The sequence below is a fragment of the Aulostomus chinensis genome, chromosome 8, assembly GCF_037954235.1.
Source record: "Aulostomus chinensis isolate RoL2024-O1b breed Wild chromosome 8, RoL_Achi_v1.0, whole genome shotgun sequence".
In the NCBI taxonomy this organism is placed as follows: Eukaryota; Metazoa; Chordata; class Actinopteri; order Syngnathiformes; family Aulostomidae; genus Aulostomus; species Aulostomus chinensis.
In genome coordinates this window covers 26,097,881-26,117,907 of record NC_141327.1, presented here as the reverse complement: position 1 = coordinate 26,117,907, position 20,027 = coordinate 26,097,881, and the positions used below count along the sequence as shown (strand labels likewise).

Genomic DNA, 20,027 nt, shown 5'->3' with positions numbered 1-20,027 from the left:
CTTTAGTCAACTAATAACTAAGCATTATCTAACAGGTATTAATGTTCTCTTTCTGTAAAGTGATACTTTGGGACCCCCCCAGTCTGCAGCACTGCAGTCTCAACCTGTCATGATCTGCACAGCTATCCACTCAAGCAGGAGCAGAAAGTCTGTACAGAGAGCAGCAGCACCAAACTGACTGGTGACAGAAGGATGGAAGGAGGGGTGGATGGATGGACAGATGGATATAGAGGGCCAGCATGTGATGTGTGACATACTCTCACTCTCCTCAGTACACACATGCACACAAGGAAACGTCAGCTGCAGACAGTCAGATATTGAAATTGAGGTTTTTCCTCTTGTTTCTTTTTATTGAATGTCATGCAGGGAGGTTTTCTGGCACTTTTCTCTCTCCTCTCATCACTCTTTTCCCGCCTCTCCTTCTCTCTGCGCTCCCTGCCAACTCTCGGCTCATCTGCTTGCTTACATGTACTGTAATGCACTTTTGTTTTCTGAATGTGTTAGCACTTCCTCTACTTCCTCCTGTTCTCTGAATCTTGCCTTACCTCTCCTCCCCTCCCTCCCTCCCTCCCTATCTGGAAAAAAAAATCTATCTCCCTAATAGAAGGCCTGGTAAATCAGCCTTTCTATCTTTCCTCTGTGTCTCCTCCCTTCTTCTCTCACGTATCTCTCCAGGCATGCGCTGTCCAATACAGCACACTCATTCACACCCACACACATAGAAAGGAAAATCCATAAGCACAAGTACTGATTTGCCCCGGTGTGTGAGTCTTTCTGTTTATCTCCAGGTTGGGTACTGACTAATAGGGCGTAGTAGGTAATGGCAGCCATAGCCTATTATCTCTGCTCTGCTGTCTAATAGCCACTGGCTTTAAGCATCTGCCGTGAGGTTGAGGTGATTCCCCCACTGGACACTTAGCAACTTAGTGCATCCACTGATAGACGCATACATACACACATGTACAACCCGCCCACACACAAGCGCAGCAAAGATATACATCAACACGCAGCCAAAAGTGCATATGTGCAACCACGTGTGCACAATGTGTGTGGATTTGTGGTTATCGCATCTAACGCACTAGGCCTTGACATTCAGTATGCTGTCTTTTCCTAAGGGAGCCCTTTCTAAATTTAATTAGTAAAGAAAAAAGATTTACTTATCTGACCTTTGACACACTGGCCATACATCGACTACACACACACACACACACACACACACACACACACACACACACACACACACACACAGGTTTGGGTAGCTGTCCTTATTAGGACATTCCATTGATTTTAATTTATGTGGATATCCTAACCCAAGCCCTAATCCTAATCCTAACCCACCAATAGATGCCTAACCCCAACCTCAACGTAACTTTGACCAGGGACTCTTAAATTACGTTGTGCCGCGTTAGGACGGGTCTCTGGTCCGCATGAGGACTAGGGGTCCTGATAAGGTTTGTGTTTTTGTACCAGAAAAGCTCTCCAATTCGCAAAAAAAAAAACAGTATATACACACACACTCTCTCTCTCACACACACACACACACACACACACACACACACACACATCTGCCTGTGTGCACTCAGTCCTGCCAGTTGACACCCATCCATTACCAGTGTGGTGGAATGCTAGAGTGGGAAGCAAACACATTGTGCGTGTGTGTGTGTGTGTGTGTGTGTGCGTGCGTGTGCGTGCTTGGGAGAAATGAATCTGCTCCCATCTGTAGACTGACCATTGATTTGCCATGGTAACAGTAGATGGTGACTGTTGTGTGAACAAAGGCGAGGAGAACAAGTGGCTGGATTGGAGAGGGACGGAGAAATAGAGGAGATGAGTGGTGGTATTAACCTGGACAAAATAACTCACGTGGGGACAAACTCAGCAGAGGCTGCAAGAGAGGATTACGGCATGTTAGCCTGTTGCTGGTTTAACTAAATGTAGCAACAAGATTTTTATGTGCGTATTTGGGAAAGCCAGTGTGTGCGCACAATAGTGTTGTGGGAGTATTTTTGGTATAAAAAGGCTTACACAGACCTGAGTAAGGCTTATATATAATGAATGAATCCCCCTTCAGCAACAGTTTTTCTTTCCTCTGCAGAATTAGTGATTTGTCTAACTCCCCCCTTTTTTTTCCCGACAAACAATCTCTGCAAAACCTCTTCGCCGCTTTCCAGAATTCCTCTCAGAATCCACCGTGCACCCCACCAACGTGCCCACTGGAAGACTGTGTCACCGTATAAACGTTTTCTGTGGTATTTAGTCAACACAATGCCTTGGCTGTCAACCTCTGAGTTAAGAAACACTGGGCTAATGTAATTTTAACTGAAATAAGGATAAACCAATGTTTTAGTATTCAGCAAGGCCTGCAGCTCTTCTCTAAAAGCTTAAAGAATAAACTCATGGGGAATTGCCTAATTAATCACGTGGTACTTCTTCACCCGCCAGATCCTTTTGCTTTGCAGTGGCACTGGACAAGTGCCCTAACTCCAACCCCAACAGGCCATCCTGTTTTCATACCTGCGGCACTTGACCTGCTTAGCATGGTCCAGCAATCAACACTGAGGTATTCAGCCAGGATGGGCTGACTCACAGCTTGCTGCCATTTTTACACCAGGCCTAAGGTTTCTAAAGTCCAACAGAGTCACCATCAGTGGGCCGGGAGTGAGAAAGAGTAAGAGAGAGAGACTGAGAGAGAGAAAGAGAGAGTGTGGGATTTTTTTTTTTTTTTTTTTACCCAAAGGCACTTCTGCTAAAAATATCAAACTGGTGATTCTTTGATTTGCCAATGAAGGCTGCCAGAGGAGGGAGGAGGATGCAGGGTCTTGCTCAGTTCCTGAGCTGTTTTAAATTCATTCACCAATGGGAGAAGAGAGACTGAGGGAGGAATAGGGTTGGCTGTGTCATTTATTTTCCATGTTGGGGGATGAAATAACATTAACATCTCTTTCTCTCTGAAGCTCTATAAGTCAAGGAGTTATTATTACTCAAACAGTAGCAGCAAACCATATATAGGCACACATCCCTTTTTTTTTTCCATCTGCCACACAGATGCACTCAAAGCGCGTGTGTGTGTGTGTGTGTATATATATGTGTGTGTGTGTGTGTGTCACTGCCTGAATAGACACTTCGGTTTTAATAAGGCAGAGGCCTTTCAGCACTCTGGTGGACCCCGCTGTAATCTCCTCTAAACAGGTGTTGTGATTAGCCTCTGCCGTGAGCAGCATCCTGACACTTGGATGGTCGGGGCCAAACATCCACACAACCGTTGGCTTCTGCTCAGGAGACAGATTTACCCCACCGTGCTTGGCAAGCGCACCTCTGCCGCCTAATACAATGTGCTTTGTCAAAGTTCCTCAGCCTAATAATTATGTAATCCCCCCCCCCCCCCAAATAATTCAGCTTTTATTTTTGGGGGGGGTGGGGGGGGCTTGTTTTTGATGCAATCTTGTAGAAGACAGAGCCGCACTGAAGAGATTTGTTAATGGGAGCACATAGTTTATTCATAAATGAAGCTGAAAAGCATGATTCCTTATGTGTGTGTGGAATTTAACTCAAATTACAATATTTTGAATCATCAATCTGATAAAGTGCTTGGACATAAGTGCGGCATCAAGAGGACTGTATTGTTATTAATCTACAATACAAAGAGAACAACCACTCTGCTAGCGTTGCTGACCCAATTAGGATTAACACTCAACCTAAGAACATCTGAATTAGAAAGTTTTGCTAATTAAATCAAAAATGTTGAAAGAGCCTGTTTGTGTTTCTCTCATTCTAAAAAGTAGGCTGTTTCATTTGCATAATTTACTCCTCCGTCATTGTCTGAGAACAGCTCCGTTTCTACTACAACAGATTGTATGTTTACTATTTTCATTTCGTCGCTGAATACAGTGAAAGATCCAAACTTGTCCTACACATTAAGCCAATCTATTTTAACATAGAAACACAGTATAAATCATCAGTCTTGCTCTCTTACTTTGCTTTGCTGCTCCGTTACGGTCATCAAACAGCAAACACCAAATGCAGTTCATTGATGGTAGCAGTTTGTTATCAGTAACAGTACGTGCAGCATTTTTTTCTGATGAATACACAGAAAAATTCAATAGAAGTTTGTTGATGTTGACGTCCAGTCCTCGTAGGTGCGTCTCTGCACGTTGGTGGGAGTGTGACACTGGATGAATGTCACCCACGGCCTCCTGAGCTCAACATGTATGAGTACCTTGCAATTTACTGAACTGCGACAATAAAACTCCCAACAAATCTGTAAACACGTCTAAACCGGCACACTGACAGGAACAAAGCATTATTAGATGGGTGTGATGGATTACTGTACTTTTCTTCAAGGAGGACATTTGTTTTGGAGCTGTTGTCGATTTTTGAAAACAAATGTGAGTTTGTTGTTGCACCAAGTGAATTAAGTTGTGGGTTTGCATGGCTGCCGTTAATGAATTAAAGAAATAAAATAAAATGAATTGATGTTACAAAAAAAAAAAAATCATTATCCATCACCTTTAAGTACTGAGTCTATGGAAAGGTCATTTGGATTTGAAACTTCAGAATAGTTTAATAATTTATATAATATAGTAAATAAAAGTGAATTTAAATACCGATTCATTTATATGTCTTTCTATCGGAGATTAAAGAATTAGACAAAAAACTGAAGTGCCTGTTGTTAAAAGTTTATGTGGCTCAAATTCAATAATAGAATTCAGTCTAAAACTCTGGAGCTCATTCAAACATGTTCCATCTCGCAATGATAAGCATTTATGACTGAATGACATTGATATGACCTTTAGTTCTGTAAATTACTGACTAGAGGAGTGCAGCAATCCCGCACACTTGAAATTTCTTTTCAGTGAAGAAGAAGATCATGTTCGTCTGGAAATGCAGCGGGGGATTCATCCCACGTGAATACGGATGTTAAACATGAATCATTTCATTTCTACATGTTTTCGTACGGAGTTATGTGACAGCTAAATTTCACAATGAGGTGCTCGGTAGCTAAAAATATTCAAATCCTTACAGCCTGATTTACTTCCACTTCACCTCTTGTCTAGACGCTGCATTTGTGTCTGGCGAGTGTTCCCCTGAGCATATTTGTAGAAAAAAACATTTCAGTGTAATGCCAGTGGAATTTAATTTTTTTTTCCTGTTAATGGCCATGATTTCTCTTTATCCACCGGTGTATTCCAGAACACTAATGCAATCTGTTCTACCGCGGGTTTGCCTCAGTTGTTTTCTCCTGTAGAAAACATTCTTATTAGTGACTTTGCTTACATACTTTTCAATTATACTCGTACCACTCTTCAAAAAAACAGGTCAGCTTTTACTGAAAGCACTAGTGGCAGACCCAGAGGTAAAATAACATCGTACTGTTTAAACTTTTGTGTGTGTGTGTGGGGGGGGGGGGGGGGGGGAGTAAGTGTTTGGTCAGAGGAAAATGTGTTTTCAAGTATCAGGGGACAAGCTGTATCCCATGCTCATATTAGATTAGGTGGTTTTGCTACTGCAGTGGAGTGTGCGTGTGTGTGTGTGTGTGTGCGCGCGCGCGCAGTCCAGGGCAGAGCTGTCCATTACATTGCTTGTCTGAATTAGCAGGGAGGCTGAATGCTTCACTAGCTTGAGCTAGGCTATGCTAGCGTGGGGCCTCTGGGCTGTGTTAAATGCTATTCTGTGTTTGCCTGGGGAGTGTGAGGCTCTTAAATACTACAGTAGACCTAAGCTTTGGGACCTGCCACATGTTAAATACTAAAGCAGTCTTTGTTCGCATCGGGAGCCAACGTCTCCAAGCTAAATGCTATAGTTCTGTGTCAATTCTGGGGAATGTAGAGGCGGTGTTGGGTTAGTGGATGTGGGCTTTGGGACCTCTCTCTATGTTGTAGGACTGAAGAGCTTTCGGTGCTTGGGGGACTGCTGCTTGTTCACAATCGAAGGAACTGCCTTTCATTCTTTTAGTGTCAGGGGAGAGGGTTTTTTTGATGCTGCCAATCTCAACTGTGTACCCTTGTTCACATTATTCAGCATGTTCAAAGGATGACATGTAACGACCGCCTCCACACACGTGTGTGTGAAGGTCTTCAAAAAAAGGCCCTCAACGAAACCAATAATGTGTGTCTCACATTTTTTGTGCAGGAAAAAACAACTGTAATTACTACATTCAAAACTTATAACACCACCTACTCTTCTACCTCTTTACAAAAAAAAATAGAATTCCAGGATTTAACACAAGATCCGTCTCACTGTTTGTGCACTCCGACGTCCGTAGACTGAATTTGATGTCATGCCAGTCCCTTCACTACAAGTCAGCGGGATTCTTACACGGGATTTTATCCAATGCTGAAAGGATGTTTTCTTCAGCGTGATAATCTTCACAAACAAACTCCGATTGTGGTTGTTTTTTTCCCTTTCCGAGTGTAAGTGCAGTCGTTACAGGTAGAAAGCTCACGTTACACCACCAAAAAAACTACGCTGTTGACGTGTGCCTCAGGCTCCTTCTGCTCTCCGTGTCATGCCTGTTTTTCCTGTTTAGCCACTTGTTAGAAATCTCTTGTTTTAAGATTCAGAAAACAGGTTGAAATTCACCAGCGTGGTATTTATTGGTGTTTTATTTTGTAGTATAAAATATTCAAATATTTTAGGCTAATATTAGGCTTTATGTGAGACATGTAACTGAAAAGTCCCATTGATTTTTAAAAGAGGAAAACAACAGTAACTTATCTCCGTATTCTGTGACTGCATGTGCCGCTCTATTAGGCTTTATACATACATATATATATATATGTGTGTGTATATATGTATATGTATATATATATATATATATATATATATATATATATATGTGTGTGTGTGTGTGTGTATATATGTATATGTATATATATATATATATATATATATATATATGTATATGTATATATATATGTATATGTATATGAACAAATTATATTTCCAGTCTTTAAAGAGGCCACATTGTTAAAACACCAGCATGTGAATGTAGAGTATCAGCATTTGTAACATAAACCCTGACTGTAAAAGAACCATCCTAAGCTGTTACTTCTGATGTTGGTCAACTTAGAGCTGCTTCCTCTCCTCGGCTAGCAGAAGTGTTTGTCTTTAAGTGGCTTTCCTGAGCTAATTCTTTGTTGGAGGATGGATTTAGAGCCGTGTTTGTTGGTACGAGTGTTTGCAGAACATCTGCTGGGCGTTTGCGGAGCGTTAGACGGCAAAGGAGAATGTGTCTTGTTTACCAGTGTCGCTCTTCAGAGCCCCTTTAATGTTTTACCGTCCTTCATTTGATATTTTCATCTGTCATACTTCTAACATACTAACCTGCATTATTCAATTCATCCTAATTACACTGATAAGGTTTAGCATTGCAGATTCACTCAAGCTTACAAGAAACATCCACCGTAATACCAGAGGCGGTCTTTCATTACGTTTTACATATTGTGATGTGTCACGGGAATGTGAGCAATCTACCACCCCGAGTGCACTTATCTTTTTCAAGGCATGTATTAAAGATAACATCACATGCTCAACTACCATACGATACATTCAGACTGTCTCTCAGTGCAACTGTGTATTGTGGCAGTGGTTGAATTAACAATACAGGCCTTTTACATCATGTCATCATGTCAAAGCAGGAAAAAAAACAGATGCGGTAATTACACCTGTTGTTTTCTCATTCCAATGTGTCTGACATGGAAACGGCCTCGTATCTCAAATATAACACATAAGTTACGATGGCTCCGTGTGATGCCTGAGCGCCGCCGCCAGTCAGTTGCCTCATAATGTTGTTTGTGCCGCGCTCATATATACATGCCAGTCTACTCGCCTGGCCAAAAACACACAAAGACGAAGGAGAGAGCATTTTCTAAATACCAGTCTAATACCACGTTTCAGAACAGAAGCTCTCTCGCCTCGGTTGGTCCAAGTCAAGGCCCCATGAACCACACTCAACACCACGCTTTCAAATGGACCTCAGTACGGTTCGCTGATCTGTGCCCAGACACAGGGTGAGTAAAACAAAATGTACTTTAGGGTCAAGTGATCCAGGCCCTGATGTCAAAGCCCTCCAGGACATCCGGTGAATACGGGACACACACTTCTTTCCAACACATGCACCATTTTGGAAAAAGATTTGCTAGATATTTTGAGGGAAAATAGGTGCACTTTATAGCTGATTTAACTCTAAAAGGTGTTTATGGTGTGGAAGGTGTCATGGATACACTTACTAATATAATCAGTGGACCTAATTGGTTTTTTGTTTTGTTTTTTTAATCGTCGTCAGTCACCTGTACTCCACTAATCCATTGACATTCTGCACTCTGAAAAGCCAGTGAATCATTACCAGTGTAACATTAACCCCGCAAATAATATGAAGTTAAATGACATTTTATAATTTTTAATTCAAAATTGATTTCTCACTCATTCATCTGAAGAATCTTTTTATGTTTGGCGTTTTGCATGTGCAACCTGGCAGCGTCCGCAAGCGTCACTTTGTTGACACAACTCACTTCGGCTCCCTAGCTGATTTGCCAGTTTGCAGAGTTAAGTGGGATAGTACTTAGCATCTGGGGGCCGTACTTTGTCAGGCCAACTTAATGTAGCTTCTCCATCCTAACTGACCTACCACATTAAAAATTAACAAACCACATTGCTAGCCTCATCACCCTCCTCCTCACCCCGTCCATTTCGTATTATTCTGCATGGCTCCATCACTTTCTTTTGTGCTGCCTACAGAACTCTTCTTTGAGCCTTTCGTAAGTTTTTGGTTCCCCTTCATGCACCTTCACTACTTGTAGGGCTCCTCCTCCTCCTCCTCCTGTAATCCGCATGACGTCTTCTCCCAATGATTTTTATAAATGTGTCAGTTCGTCTCTCATTAGCCTGGATCAGTACAGCTCTCCCCTCTCTTTCATTTTTTCTTAATCTGATTGCTGTAAACAAAAATCAAATTTGACATGAAATAGCATGTGTGTGTGTGTGTGTGTGTGTGTGTGTGTGTGTGTGAGACGGGGGAGAGAATAAGTAAGATACTGTCTTGGTTTTGGCGGTGTATTATTTATGCTGTATTCTGGCTCATGAGTAAAGCTATATTTTGAGGGGCCTTTGTGCATTTGCACGTGTGTGTGCTGTGTGCATGCATGCGGGTGGATGTGAAACTGTACACGAAATTCACTGTATTTGTATAATTAATGCAAGATGTCATCAGTAAATCTCTAGGTAACACACACACACACACACACACACACACACATCATATTTGTATGGAGTGTGTGTGCCCACATTATATTTTTCCATTATTCATGTGTAAGCTTCTTGGTGGACTTGGGTGATTTGATGAAAAGATGCAGGTCTGTGTCAAAGTCTCTTTTTATCCTTTATAATTCAGCATCTAGCAACTCATCTGCCCCTTTAACCCCTCGGCTTTCGGGAAAGACCTTCAACTCGTCCCTTCTGAATGATCCACTCATACTCCTTTGCTTCCCTTTGCGTTCCTTTCCTTTCCTTTCATCTCCTCCAGATTGTGAAGGTATTAAAAGGAAGTGTGTATGTTGGACGGTGATGACAGGTGTAAATATTAAACATGTTAAAAGCATGTTATGAACATGGATGACATGTTTGATGTAGCACGCCTCCACACTATACCCTCAGGCTGTCACCATACATGGACCCCTGTGGATGAGTGTATCACTATGCATGTGTGCAAACTGCATCCTTCCCTGCCATTATTTTATGATCAAGACAAATCAGTCAGAACGGGAAGGGATATCAGTCCGTGTCCTCCCAGCACATTCTCGCACTACGTGTGAAACACAGATGCTTGGTCAGTGAGTCTCTGCTTCCTGCAGGTGCCCCTGAAGGCTTGGATTTGATATCAGAATATTACACTGCAGCTAACAGCCCTTTAGTTCTGCAAGTTCATCGCCTTTCAAAATAAAACAAATCAGTCTATCAAGCATAGTTCTCTCTGAATACTTACAGTGGAGGTCTGGTTAAGTTTGGGCTCTCTTGGTCGTGGTTAGGTTTTGGTTTGTTATTTGCACCTTTTCAACAGTAACTTTATGTTGGAAATGTGAAGCTCAGTCTCTGAAACAGCTGAAATGAAGTGTCTGATGCAGGTCCATTCTTGTTCTGGTCGTATTTGCAATTGTCGCGAGAGAAATCCGGGTTGAACAGCTCTACATGTCCAAAAACTGGCATTCTGACTCTAAAGGAATACTGACTGAGTGAAGAGGGTGAAGGGAACATGGTTTGTTTATTTTTGTCCAGCTGTTTACAGAGTGGTGTAAGATATACGGCTAATTAATTCTGTTGCCTCTTGTTTAAATAGTTTGGCTAACACCTCTATTGTTAATGTTATACTCAATACTGAGATCAAGGACTAGCAGATGGGTAAAGAGAGGAAAGGTTTCAGGCTGCATGATCGCGTATGTTTTAAACATTCTTCCAGTTGAGGAAGCTATTCATTAGTAAAAGCAGAGCTTAATATTGTAATAATTTTCTATTTAAGGCAGACTGTTGCAAATTGATTAAGTTTGCTATCCTGTGAAATCTCCAAATTCACTGTGATGAGTACACAAAAATAGAGTAGAGATTGTAACACTGTTTTGTGTTGGATGTCATGATTTATTTGTGCGGGTGTACAGCAGGTGGGTGTTTGTGCATGTTAGGAGCTGAGCTTGTGTGTTGGTGTTATCTGGGCAAAAGTGAGGATGTGCCTGTTGCCACACACAGAGATTTATTTGTTCTTTTTTTTTTTTTTTTTTTTTTTTTACTTCTCCAAACCTGAGTAAAGTACAAAGTCAGGGACAGCTACAGTAACACCAACACACACGCGCGTGCGCACACCCGTACGGAAACAGTGAGATGGATATTTTGAAGTACAATTTCATCCTCTCTCCTTCTCACTTTTCTGTGCAACAGTAGCGGAGGGAGGGGAGCTAAATCTCTGCAGGGTCTACTTTATGTGTGTGATGGCCAGAGCTTTTTCAAAGTGACGGACAAGGCCAGACTCACAATATAGTGTTTGTGGGCACGTCCACACACACGCACACACATACAGGAGAAGGTGGAGGTGGCGGGGGCAGGAAGTCAGCGCTGACAGCTGATTCTCCATGACTGTTTGTGATGGCTTTGATGTTTAATGTGTCACGTTCTTTGATGCCTTCAGTGCACGGGGTGTTAAAGCATGTATGTCTGCATGTGATAAGTGTGTGCAAATTTATATGTCGTAAAGGGAGGTAGGCCTTGTGAAGGAGGTTTGATGTTTGCAGCTGTGTCCCTCGGCTCTCGCTCCTCTTCCTCAGTTTTCTCTTTTCCTGTACCAGGTATCTCAGACGTGCTTAGATGAGTGGAGCATTTTTCTACTTCAAATTTTTTCCCCCTCACCTCTCTCCTCTCTGGTGGATGGGGCACGTTACAGTCTACTTGTTATGTCCCAATGGTGAAACTCGGCTTACTTTTATGCAAACATACATTCTGCAGTCATTAGCAACTTATTTCACACTCACTTTGGATGCTGTTTTTTTTTTTTTAACTGCTTTGGTTTTCAGTAATGCTTATTGTTTGCTTTTACTCTCACGCTGACCCCCAGTTTCCCCTTGATGCTGAGACTAATTGATTTAACTATACGTGTCATTTTGAATTAATGCTGTCAAATTGTGAGCATTTGGAGCCGCTGATAAGTAAGGTTATTTATTTCTAGTGCACTGGAAGAGAGCTTGAGCTTGGAAAAGTGCTTTCCAAAAGGACCTGAAGATAAAAAAAATAAAAAAATCTGACACTGAAAGAAGCAGTATATAAGTACAAATTGAGAATTATAGACACAATGACGGGTTGAAAAAGTGTGCATTGAGCCTAGATTTTAAAACAGAGATGGAAGGGGTACATCTAATCTCTAAAGGCAACTGGTCCCAGCTGGAAAAGCTCTTTCAGCTTTTTAGTTTTAGTTGCGACTGTGGGACATACAGGGGAGATCTGTTATCAGATGGTGGCGACCTGGAAGCTGAGTACAAGGGAATAAGGTCTTTGATGTAAGATGGAGCCTAACCATTAAAAGCCTTGAAAGCAATCAGCAAGGTCTTAAATTGAATTCTAAAGTGGACAGGGAGCCAATGAAGGGAGGCTAGGACTTTGATGATGCGCTTGCACTTTTTAGGTCAGTCAACATCCTTGCAAGAGCATTTTAACCCTCTACAGGACCAGAGGAAGGCCAGTAGTGGTGCAATAGAAGTGTTAATTTCTTTTTGCCCATATTTTGCTGAGATAGAATTGAATTGAATTGTTTGTTTGCATTGGATTTGGCTTGGTTTTTGGTCCCCAGGCGCCTGTCTATTCATGAGATGCCTTTTCAGGGCTATGGGCCCTCCAAGTGCCCTCTCGGTTCACATTGATTTCACATATGGGGTCATTTGGCCTAACTTAAATCATACTACACAACTTTCAAAATTGTCAGAACGCTGTAGCGTTCACACTACACGTTGCTGTCACCTGTTGTCAAGATCATTCGGCAGGAGGCCCCAAGGAGTCTGTCTGATGTTCAAACTATGTTTTGTGATGAAAACATATGTGCGAAGTGACGTTACGCAAAACTATGGACAAAACAGAACCTTTGATTCCTAAAATGGATGTAGCCTAGGAACAACTAATCCATGTCATTTGTGCTCAGCTTTGCAGCCAGCCATCAAAAAAGAAAAGAAAAGAAAAGAGCACGGGTGAATTGTTTGCACTTGTCATCAATTATTGTTTCCAATAAGTGTAGGATGCAAGTTTGCACTCTCAATAAGCTGCCATGACTCGACCTCACCACTGATAGATCCAAATATTTAGCCTGCTAGATTACTGGGATGGGCCAATTGGGGACTTTTGTTTTTAGAGCTCCAAAAATTTTTCATTAAGTGGAAAGTTGGGGATTAATTGCTCGGTCACTGTTTAGCTGAAGGAAACAATTCCCTATCAAGCCTTTAATGTCCTTGAAACTGTCCCAGGGAGGCTGGTGGGGATACCTAGATTTTAGTGGGAGGTACAGCTGTGAAACTTCACGATTGATGTTAAGGTGTTGCACTTCCTAATAAAGTTTTTGAGAGGGTACATGTATTGGTGGAATAGAACTGGCACCGGGATGGAACCCTGAGGGTCCCCATAAGTGACAGACATCAGAAAAGGAAAACTGTGCCATGGAGAAGACTTCAGTTTGAGATGTAAATCAGTTTGGTGCTGTATAGAGTCGGGCGCTGTTGTCTATAGTCTGATCGATAACAAGATCTACGACAATCTAATGCTTTAATATTTTATGGTGACAAACTTTACCATCATGAGAGATAGCGAGATTCAACACAGAATGTATCTGTCTGTTCACAAAGGATGCCATCTTACTTCAACTGAGACAGCTATATTCACACACTATAGATAATTAACATTTTACATGAATGATTTATTTCTGCTGTATGTTGCAAGTATCTAGCCAACTGAGGAATACAAGACCTTACGATGTAGGTAGAACAGCTGGTTTGATCTCCATTAGCTTTCAAGACATTGACTGTCGTTTTATTGGCTACTGCAGGTTGAAGTGAATCAAACCTGTGAGTTATGGGGCCGTTATGGCTGCCCATTTAGGTCCCTTGTGACCAGCACTTACACTTGCCGTGTACTCAAACTTGCAGGCTGAATTTCACTCACTCAGTATCACTATCTGTTCTTCTTTTTCCCCATTATTCCTCTCTCCTCGTCCATCTCTAACACCCCTCACTTATCTCTCACATTCTTTCAGTCTAACTGATTGCAAAAACGATTTTAATTATATCATGTTTTTGACTCTTATTTGCACTCATTCACTCCAACTCTTTTTTTTTTTCTTCCTTTAATTAATTAAGTTTCTCAGACAAATCTGCTGACTATCTTTACTGCGTGTCGTTGCAGGATGAGAAGTCCACGTTCTTCCAGTTCGGTGCCGCTCTGCAGCAGGAGGCTCTGCTCATGCTCGCCATCATGGAGGAGTATGACTGGCATGTTTTTTCTATTGTCACTTCCAAGTTCCCCGGGTACCAGGAATTCATCAGCACGCTGAGGATAACTGTGGATCACAGGTAATAAATGCACTCCCACACATGTGCGTTTCTTATCTTTAATCTTTGTGTACAAAAGCTGGCAAATTAAGTACTTTGTATGATTGAATGGTGTATTGTTACAGCTTTGTGCGCTGGGACATGCAGAGTGTTGTAACTCTAGATGCTGTAGATGGAGACCCAAACTCTAAATCACACATTGCTCTCAAGAGGATCCAAAGTCCTGTTATTCTGCTGTACTGCTCCAAGGACGAGGCTCTGTAAGTTTTGGCCTCTCATTTCATTTGTTGTTTTCTGTTGCAGTCCAACAGATTTGAGAAGGAAAAAATTCAACATGAAATATTAACTCTCTTTCTCTGCTCCATGACAGGTACATTCTAGAGGAGGCACGGTCCCTGGGCTTGATAGGAGCCGGTTACATCTGGATCGTGTCCAGTCTCACTACTGGCAACCCAGACTTTACACCAGAGGTAGTTATGCTCCCATACAGGTGGCCACTTTTGATTGACATGACAGACAAGCAGTGTTTTTTATTCCCAGCCGTTGCGGGTCATCTCATTTCCTGTCTGGAGTTAGATGAGAAGATCAAGATCACCTTTATACGAGTAGCCTCGGATCCATTAAGAGGATATATATATATATATATATATATATATATATATATACACACACACACATATATATATATACACACATATATATATATACATATACATATATATATATATATATATATATATACATATACATATACATATATATATATATATATATATATATATATATACATATATATATAATATACAAAAAGAGTAATTTGCCTTTTAATGACTTACCATTCGCTGTCTTTAACTCATGAAATTCTCTGCATGACTTCTTGGTGACTCCAGAGGTCAGAACTCGTTCAGCTGACTAATGAACATACGGATGGATAAAGAAGACTTGGACTACACTGGACGATGTGTTTGAGAGTTTGTAAACTGATGATTTTAGCAATGTTAATCATCTCCTTTAGCTTGAAGCTAAAGATATGTGGCTAGCGCTTCCTTATAATGGAGTCACCAAGAAGTCATTCAGGGAGGGAAATGTCTTCTAGAGTTACAGACACCAGTGGGGAGTTATTGAAAGGCAAACTCCTTTCATTGGATTACTGCTTGGAGTAAATCTGCAGCCATTGCTTGTACTTCGTTACAGTTCGCTTAACTTAGCTCAGCATGAAGGAATGGGAAAATAGCTAGCTATGCACAGTACTATCTTGTGAACAACAGAAGTCACTAACTTAATTCTTAAATGTTGTTGGTTTAATCAGCACAAAAAAAGACTAAAAATGGCAAGCTACGCTTTCAAGACAGGTACTAGCCTCGCTATTATCTGGTGTCCGAGAGAAGCCGCTAGTCGCACAGGCTCCAGGAAAGCACAGAACAAAAACTCTTTAACTCTTAATGTCACACTGTTCCTTTAAGCTACAAGTACAAATCCAATGGAGCGTAGAAACAAATTGTGATAACAGGTCACGCGTTATCATATAAATCATCAACTTTTTAGTCAAGAGAATCCTCCGAAAATCCCTTCCCTCAGTGCTTTTATTTTCTTTCATTATCTCTGCACCCAACAACACTTGCTCAGCCCCCAACTAGGATGTTTGACAGCATTAAATTCACATTCAGTCTCAAAATGTAGGACAGCAAGGTAGCTGGTCTCCAAATAGTACACAAATATATGCATAAATAATTCAAAGTATAATCAGCTCAAGTTCCCTTCACATTAAAAATGGAAACATATCCAATGTTTGCCTACCTTTTCCCACCCCCCTCAGTTTTTATTTTCCTCTTTCACTTGTCCGTCATTGTCCTCTGCATGATGTTACTATTGTATTTGAGTTTTTTTTCCAAAGCATCAGCCTCCTTAGATCTGACCCTACAGTCAATGTTGAATTCAGTTGATACATTTTTTTTTGCCTCGCTGAAACATATAAATGAGCCCGAATGTTTTTATTTTTGACACTTGTGAGGTGTAGGCAGTGGCTAAAGAAGCAATTTTCTTTGTGGAAATATTTAATTGTTGGCGAAGAATTATTTCAAGAACGCACGTGGAAGCAATGAATCATCTGCCAAACAATTCTGAGGGATACATGGATTTGAAAATCTGGAGATTAATGTGTAATTACACCTTAAATGTCACAGGTGCTACTTCTGAGATCTCCCCTCTTCCCCTCTCAGATGTTTCCCCTGGGTATGATCTCTGTGTCCTATGACGACTGGGAGTACCCGCTGGATACGAGGGTGCGGGACGGAGTGGGCATCATTTCCTCTGCAGCCACCTCCATGCTGAGGGAGAAAGGGGAGCTGCCAGAAGCTCAGAGCAGCTGCTACAGCACGCCGTCAGACAGGAGCCCAGGGAAGCTCCCGCCTAGTGCCCTGCGCAGGTGTGTATGCGCACGCATGTGTGAGCGTGTGGGGACTTCAAGGAAGTTGCACCGCTCTTTTTACCTTTGCAGCGCAGTGGTGAGCGGTCTCGGATATCTCTTCTTAATGTACTAATGAGAGGAAGTGAAGATGACATTGGTGTTGAACTATGTGATGTCTTAATGACATTTAACATGATTAGCTGTTGTGCACACGGCTGCTCGGTTGTGTTAGCTCATTCTGCCACTGTGTTCAAGAAACTAACGGTTGAACTTCTTGCAGACCTCTCTTATTGTTGCTGCCCCGTATTAACTAGAGCTTAGAGTCTGGGGTGTGTTTGCAGCGAGCGTGTGTGCGTGTGTGTGTGTGTGTATGTGTGTGTGTGTGTGTGCGTGTGCGCACGCGCGTGCGCATCGTGTTTCACATGACTGGTCTCCGTGTCATTAAGTCAGGATTAAAGCAACTTTTACAAGCTTTGTTCTCTTCCTCTCTCTTGTTCTTGTTACGCGGCTCTGTGGGTGGCATGGATGTGTTCCTAGTTGCATACCAGAATTTATGTCTGCTCTCCCCTCTGAAGTCTCTGTGATGAGCTGGAAGTCAGATTGTTTAAACCCGGCGGCAGGACAAGTCGACACCAACATGTGTGCATATATGTACTTAACATTTAGAAAAGCATCTGCCACCTTTATGTTTATAAGATGAGAGCATGCAGTGGCTGAAAGGAAATGATCAGTTTTTCAAAACAAAACAAAACGATGGAACAGTGAGTGAAGACATGACGGCAGGGTTGCTCAGCTCTACCTTGGTTGGTGATTCATGCGTTGCCTCATTGGGATGAGAGCTGCAGTGTGATTTCCACCAATAATAGCTGTATTATCCAATTTTCTCTCTTATTTGCACATACTAGTATATATCAAAGCGTATTCAATATCGCAGTCCTTGACAGTTGATCCAATATTACTCAGACCTTAATAGGAGCTCCAACCTTTTTCTGAACAATCTTTTTGCTTTCCGTCAGCGGTACCTCAATTGTCTCGCTAACTTATTAGATTGAATTTACATATTTGTCAAAACCACTTCAGCCAGTTTTTGTGATAATATACTGACAGGTTGGATTTTCCTGCCGTGATTTGGAAGTGGCGAGGCTGTGATCACAATTCTGCATACATTAATCTAGATAAATTCTTGCCGCAGTGTGCATATAAACAATGAAAGGGGGGTGGGAGTGGGGGGTAGGACAACATTATCCAGCACTTAAAAGACGGCGTCAACCCAGCTGGATTCCCTGTCATTCTTGCTTGATAGAAATTAATATCTCACACCCTAGTTCAGCATATTTGGTTCCCACAATGGTACAGGTTTTTATTGAGGTTAGACTTTGTTGTAAATTTCAAAAGGTTCTTCTGTTTGATGGAACCTCTGCACCATGCAAACCCCTAAGCTGTCACTTTCTTCTGAAAATACGCTCTCTGCCATAACAGAGAATTTGGGAAGATACTCTCTTCCTTTTTATTTATCTTTTCTTTCTTTTTCTTTTTTTTAAAGTACTAACACAATGGCTACACAAGCACTTCAATAATAGAAACTGTCACATTGTGAAACAGGGCGCACTACTTAATGATGACATTTGAACTAGCAGGTAGTCTTAATAAGTGTCTTCTCTCTGTGCTCCAATTGATCATCGTATCACAAAATGACAGAAATATAGATTTGAATAAAACCATAACTATATACAGTGTGATCCACCTATTCTACATGCCTCAGAAGCACACCAGTCTCATCCATTTAGATCAAACCATTTTCTTCAAAAATGGAATCAGACCTGAAATAGGAGGAGACAGCAGTTTCCCAGAATAGACCGCAACAGTGTTTCCGCTATATGTATTCAGCTGTGGCAATGCACTGTGACAAGGGCATCACCTGCTGCACAATGAACAATTTTTAACCACAAAAATATATATATTTGTCTTCCATGTCAAACAGTCGAAAGCAATGTCATCTATAATAACAAAGGCATGTTTAATTATGTAGCTTGAAGTGCCTCTCATGTGGAACTTTGTGGGTTTATATTTAATTATTTGTGTTTGATGAGAGAGGGTTTACCCACGGCACTTCCGTTTGTTATCCTGCAGTGCCTGAATACTTGGGATGCAGGGACCTTTTATTTACTCTCCCATCAGTCAGTGAGTGGATTCCCTGAGAGAGGACTGACCCGTTTGTAATAAAATTGATGGTTAATGTGTTTCTTCCTGTGATAGAAAATATTCTGTCCTTTACCGGAATTTGTTTTGTTACTCAAGCACTTCGGTTCAAGAGCTTTACGCGCAAGTCACTTGACAAAGACGTTACAAAACAGTCACACATATCACATTATATACTCTGGCTTCAACTCTCACTTATCTGCACTCTCTCACTATACAGCCTTATCAACAGGATGCATTCATGTATACAAGGGCTATTCAGAGTGTTGCACTTGAATTCAAGGATGCTAAGTCACCTATCTGAGGACAAACGCTTGTATGCTCTGTTTGAAAAATGCGAGAAGTCACAAGAAATGCTGTTAGCAGGCCCGCTACCTGAAAGCGAGCCACAGGTTGGTCTAATCCTCTGTCCAACAGCAATATTTATGTGTCAACTCTATTATCTCCACTGCACATGAGGCAGAATAAAACCCCATCTTTGCGAATGAAAGTGTAATTACCATGGTGTTCACCTGCAAGCTGCATTCTAAACAGCCCTCCAATGATTGTTTATATGCATCATGACTTCCTGTCGCAATATTTAAGTTTATGCATGAATTCTTCATGGCCCTGTGCAATGACCTTCTCAAAAGTTGACAAAAACAGGCTTTGTTTTAGTTTCTTGCCTGTTTTTTTTTGTAATGAAGCTCTAAGTCTATGAATACCTAAGCATTCTTTGAATGCATCCATCAAATGACAGACTTGTTGGTAAAGAACAGCATTATCTATGTATGTGAAAATGCAATTGTACCCAAAATCATGTTTGTCAAGAAGGTGCATGTTTGAAAATGATTGGCTTTTGAAATATTCCATTTTGTTCAGTTGACATTTTAGTTTTATAGCGTCAGCTGACCAATCGAGTTTGACATGATGTCAAAATGAATCAAACCATCGCTAATAAAGGAGAGCAAGTGTTGGAAACGTGTTGCCTGTTTTGGGCAGCTGCTCTCTTTCTTGTGATTTTGTCTTTTTAGTAAACTTCCTTGGACAGCCCTCCTGTAAGCAGTGGGAATTTATCATCCCTGTCTTAACTTTCAAAACATCACCACTTTTGGAAAATTGTTTTACCAGAGCATCTTAATCCCCTATCACTGCCTGTGATAGTGGTTCATTTAGCTCTCTTTGCTGCTTCACTTCAGAGAGTGTGTAAATGTTTCAGTAAAGGATCTGTTTGTGTACACAGGAGAGCTGTAGTGAGTAAGAGAGTGAGGGCAGCCTTGTTGCACCAGTGACTTGTCTTTCAGGCGTATTTCTGTGGAGAAATCAATGCAGAATGTTGATGGGAGAGATATGTGGCCTCTAACTCTTCCCCCTCCTAC

General features: G+C 41.4%; 1 protein-coding gene across 4 annotated transcripts in view; it reads left to right on the top strand.

The window, feature by feature from the left end:
- The window catches only part of grin2ab (glutamate receptor, ionotropic, N-methyl D-aspartate 2A, b), a 108,418-nt gene that overhangs the window by 64,640 nt on the left and 23,751 nt on the right, over positions 1 to 20,027 (top strand). For all 4 annotated transcript variants that reach the window (XM_086211982.1, XM_086211983.1, XM_086211985.1 and 1 more), the window contains 4 exons: positions 13,918 to 14,084; positions 14,189 to 14,323; positions 14,434 to 14,533; positions 16,283 to 16,488. In XM_086211982.1, coding sequence (XP_086068108.1) covers positions 13,918 to 14,084; positions 14,189 to 14,323; positions 14,434 to 14,533; positions 16,283 to 16,488 — 608 coding nt within the window. The remainder of the gene's footprint in view (positions 1 to 13,917; positions 14,085 to 14,188; positions 14,324 to 14,433; positions 14,534 to 16,282; positions 16,489 to 20,027) is intronic.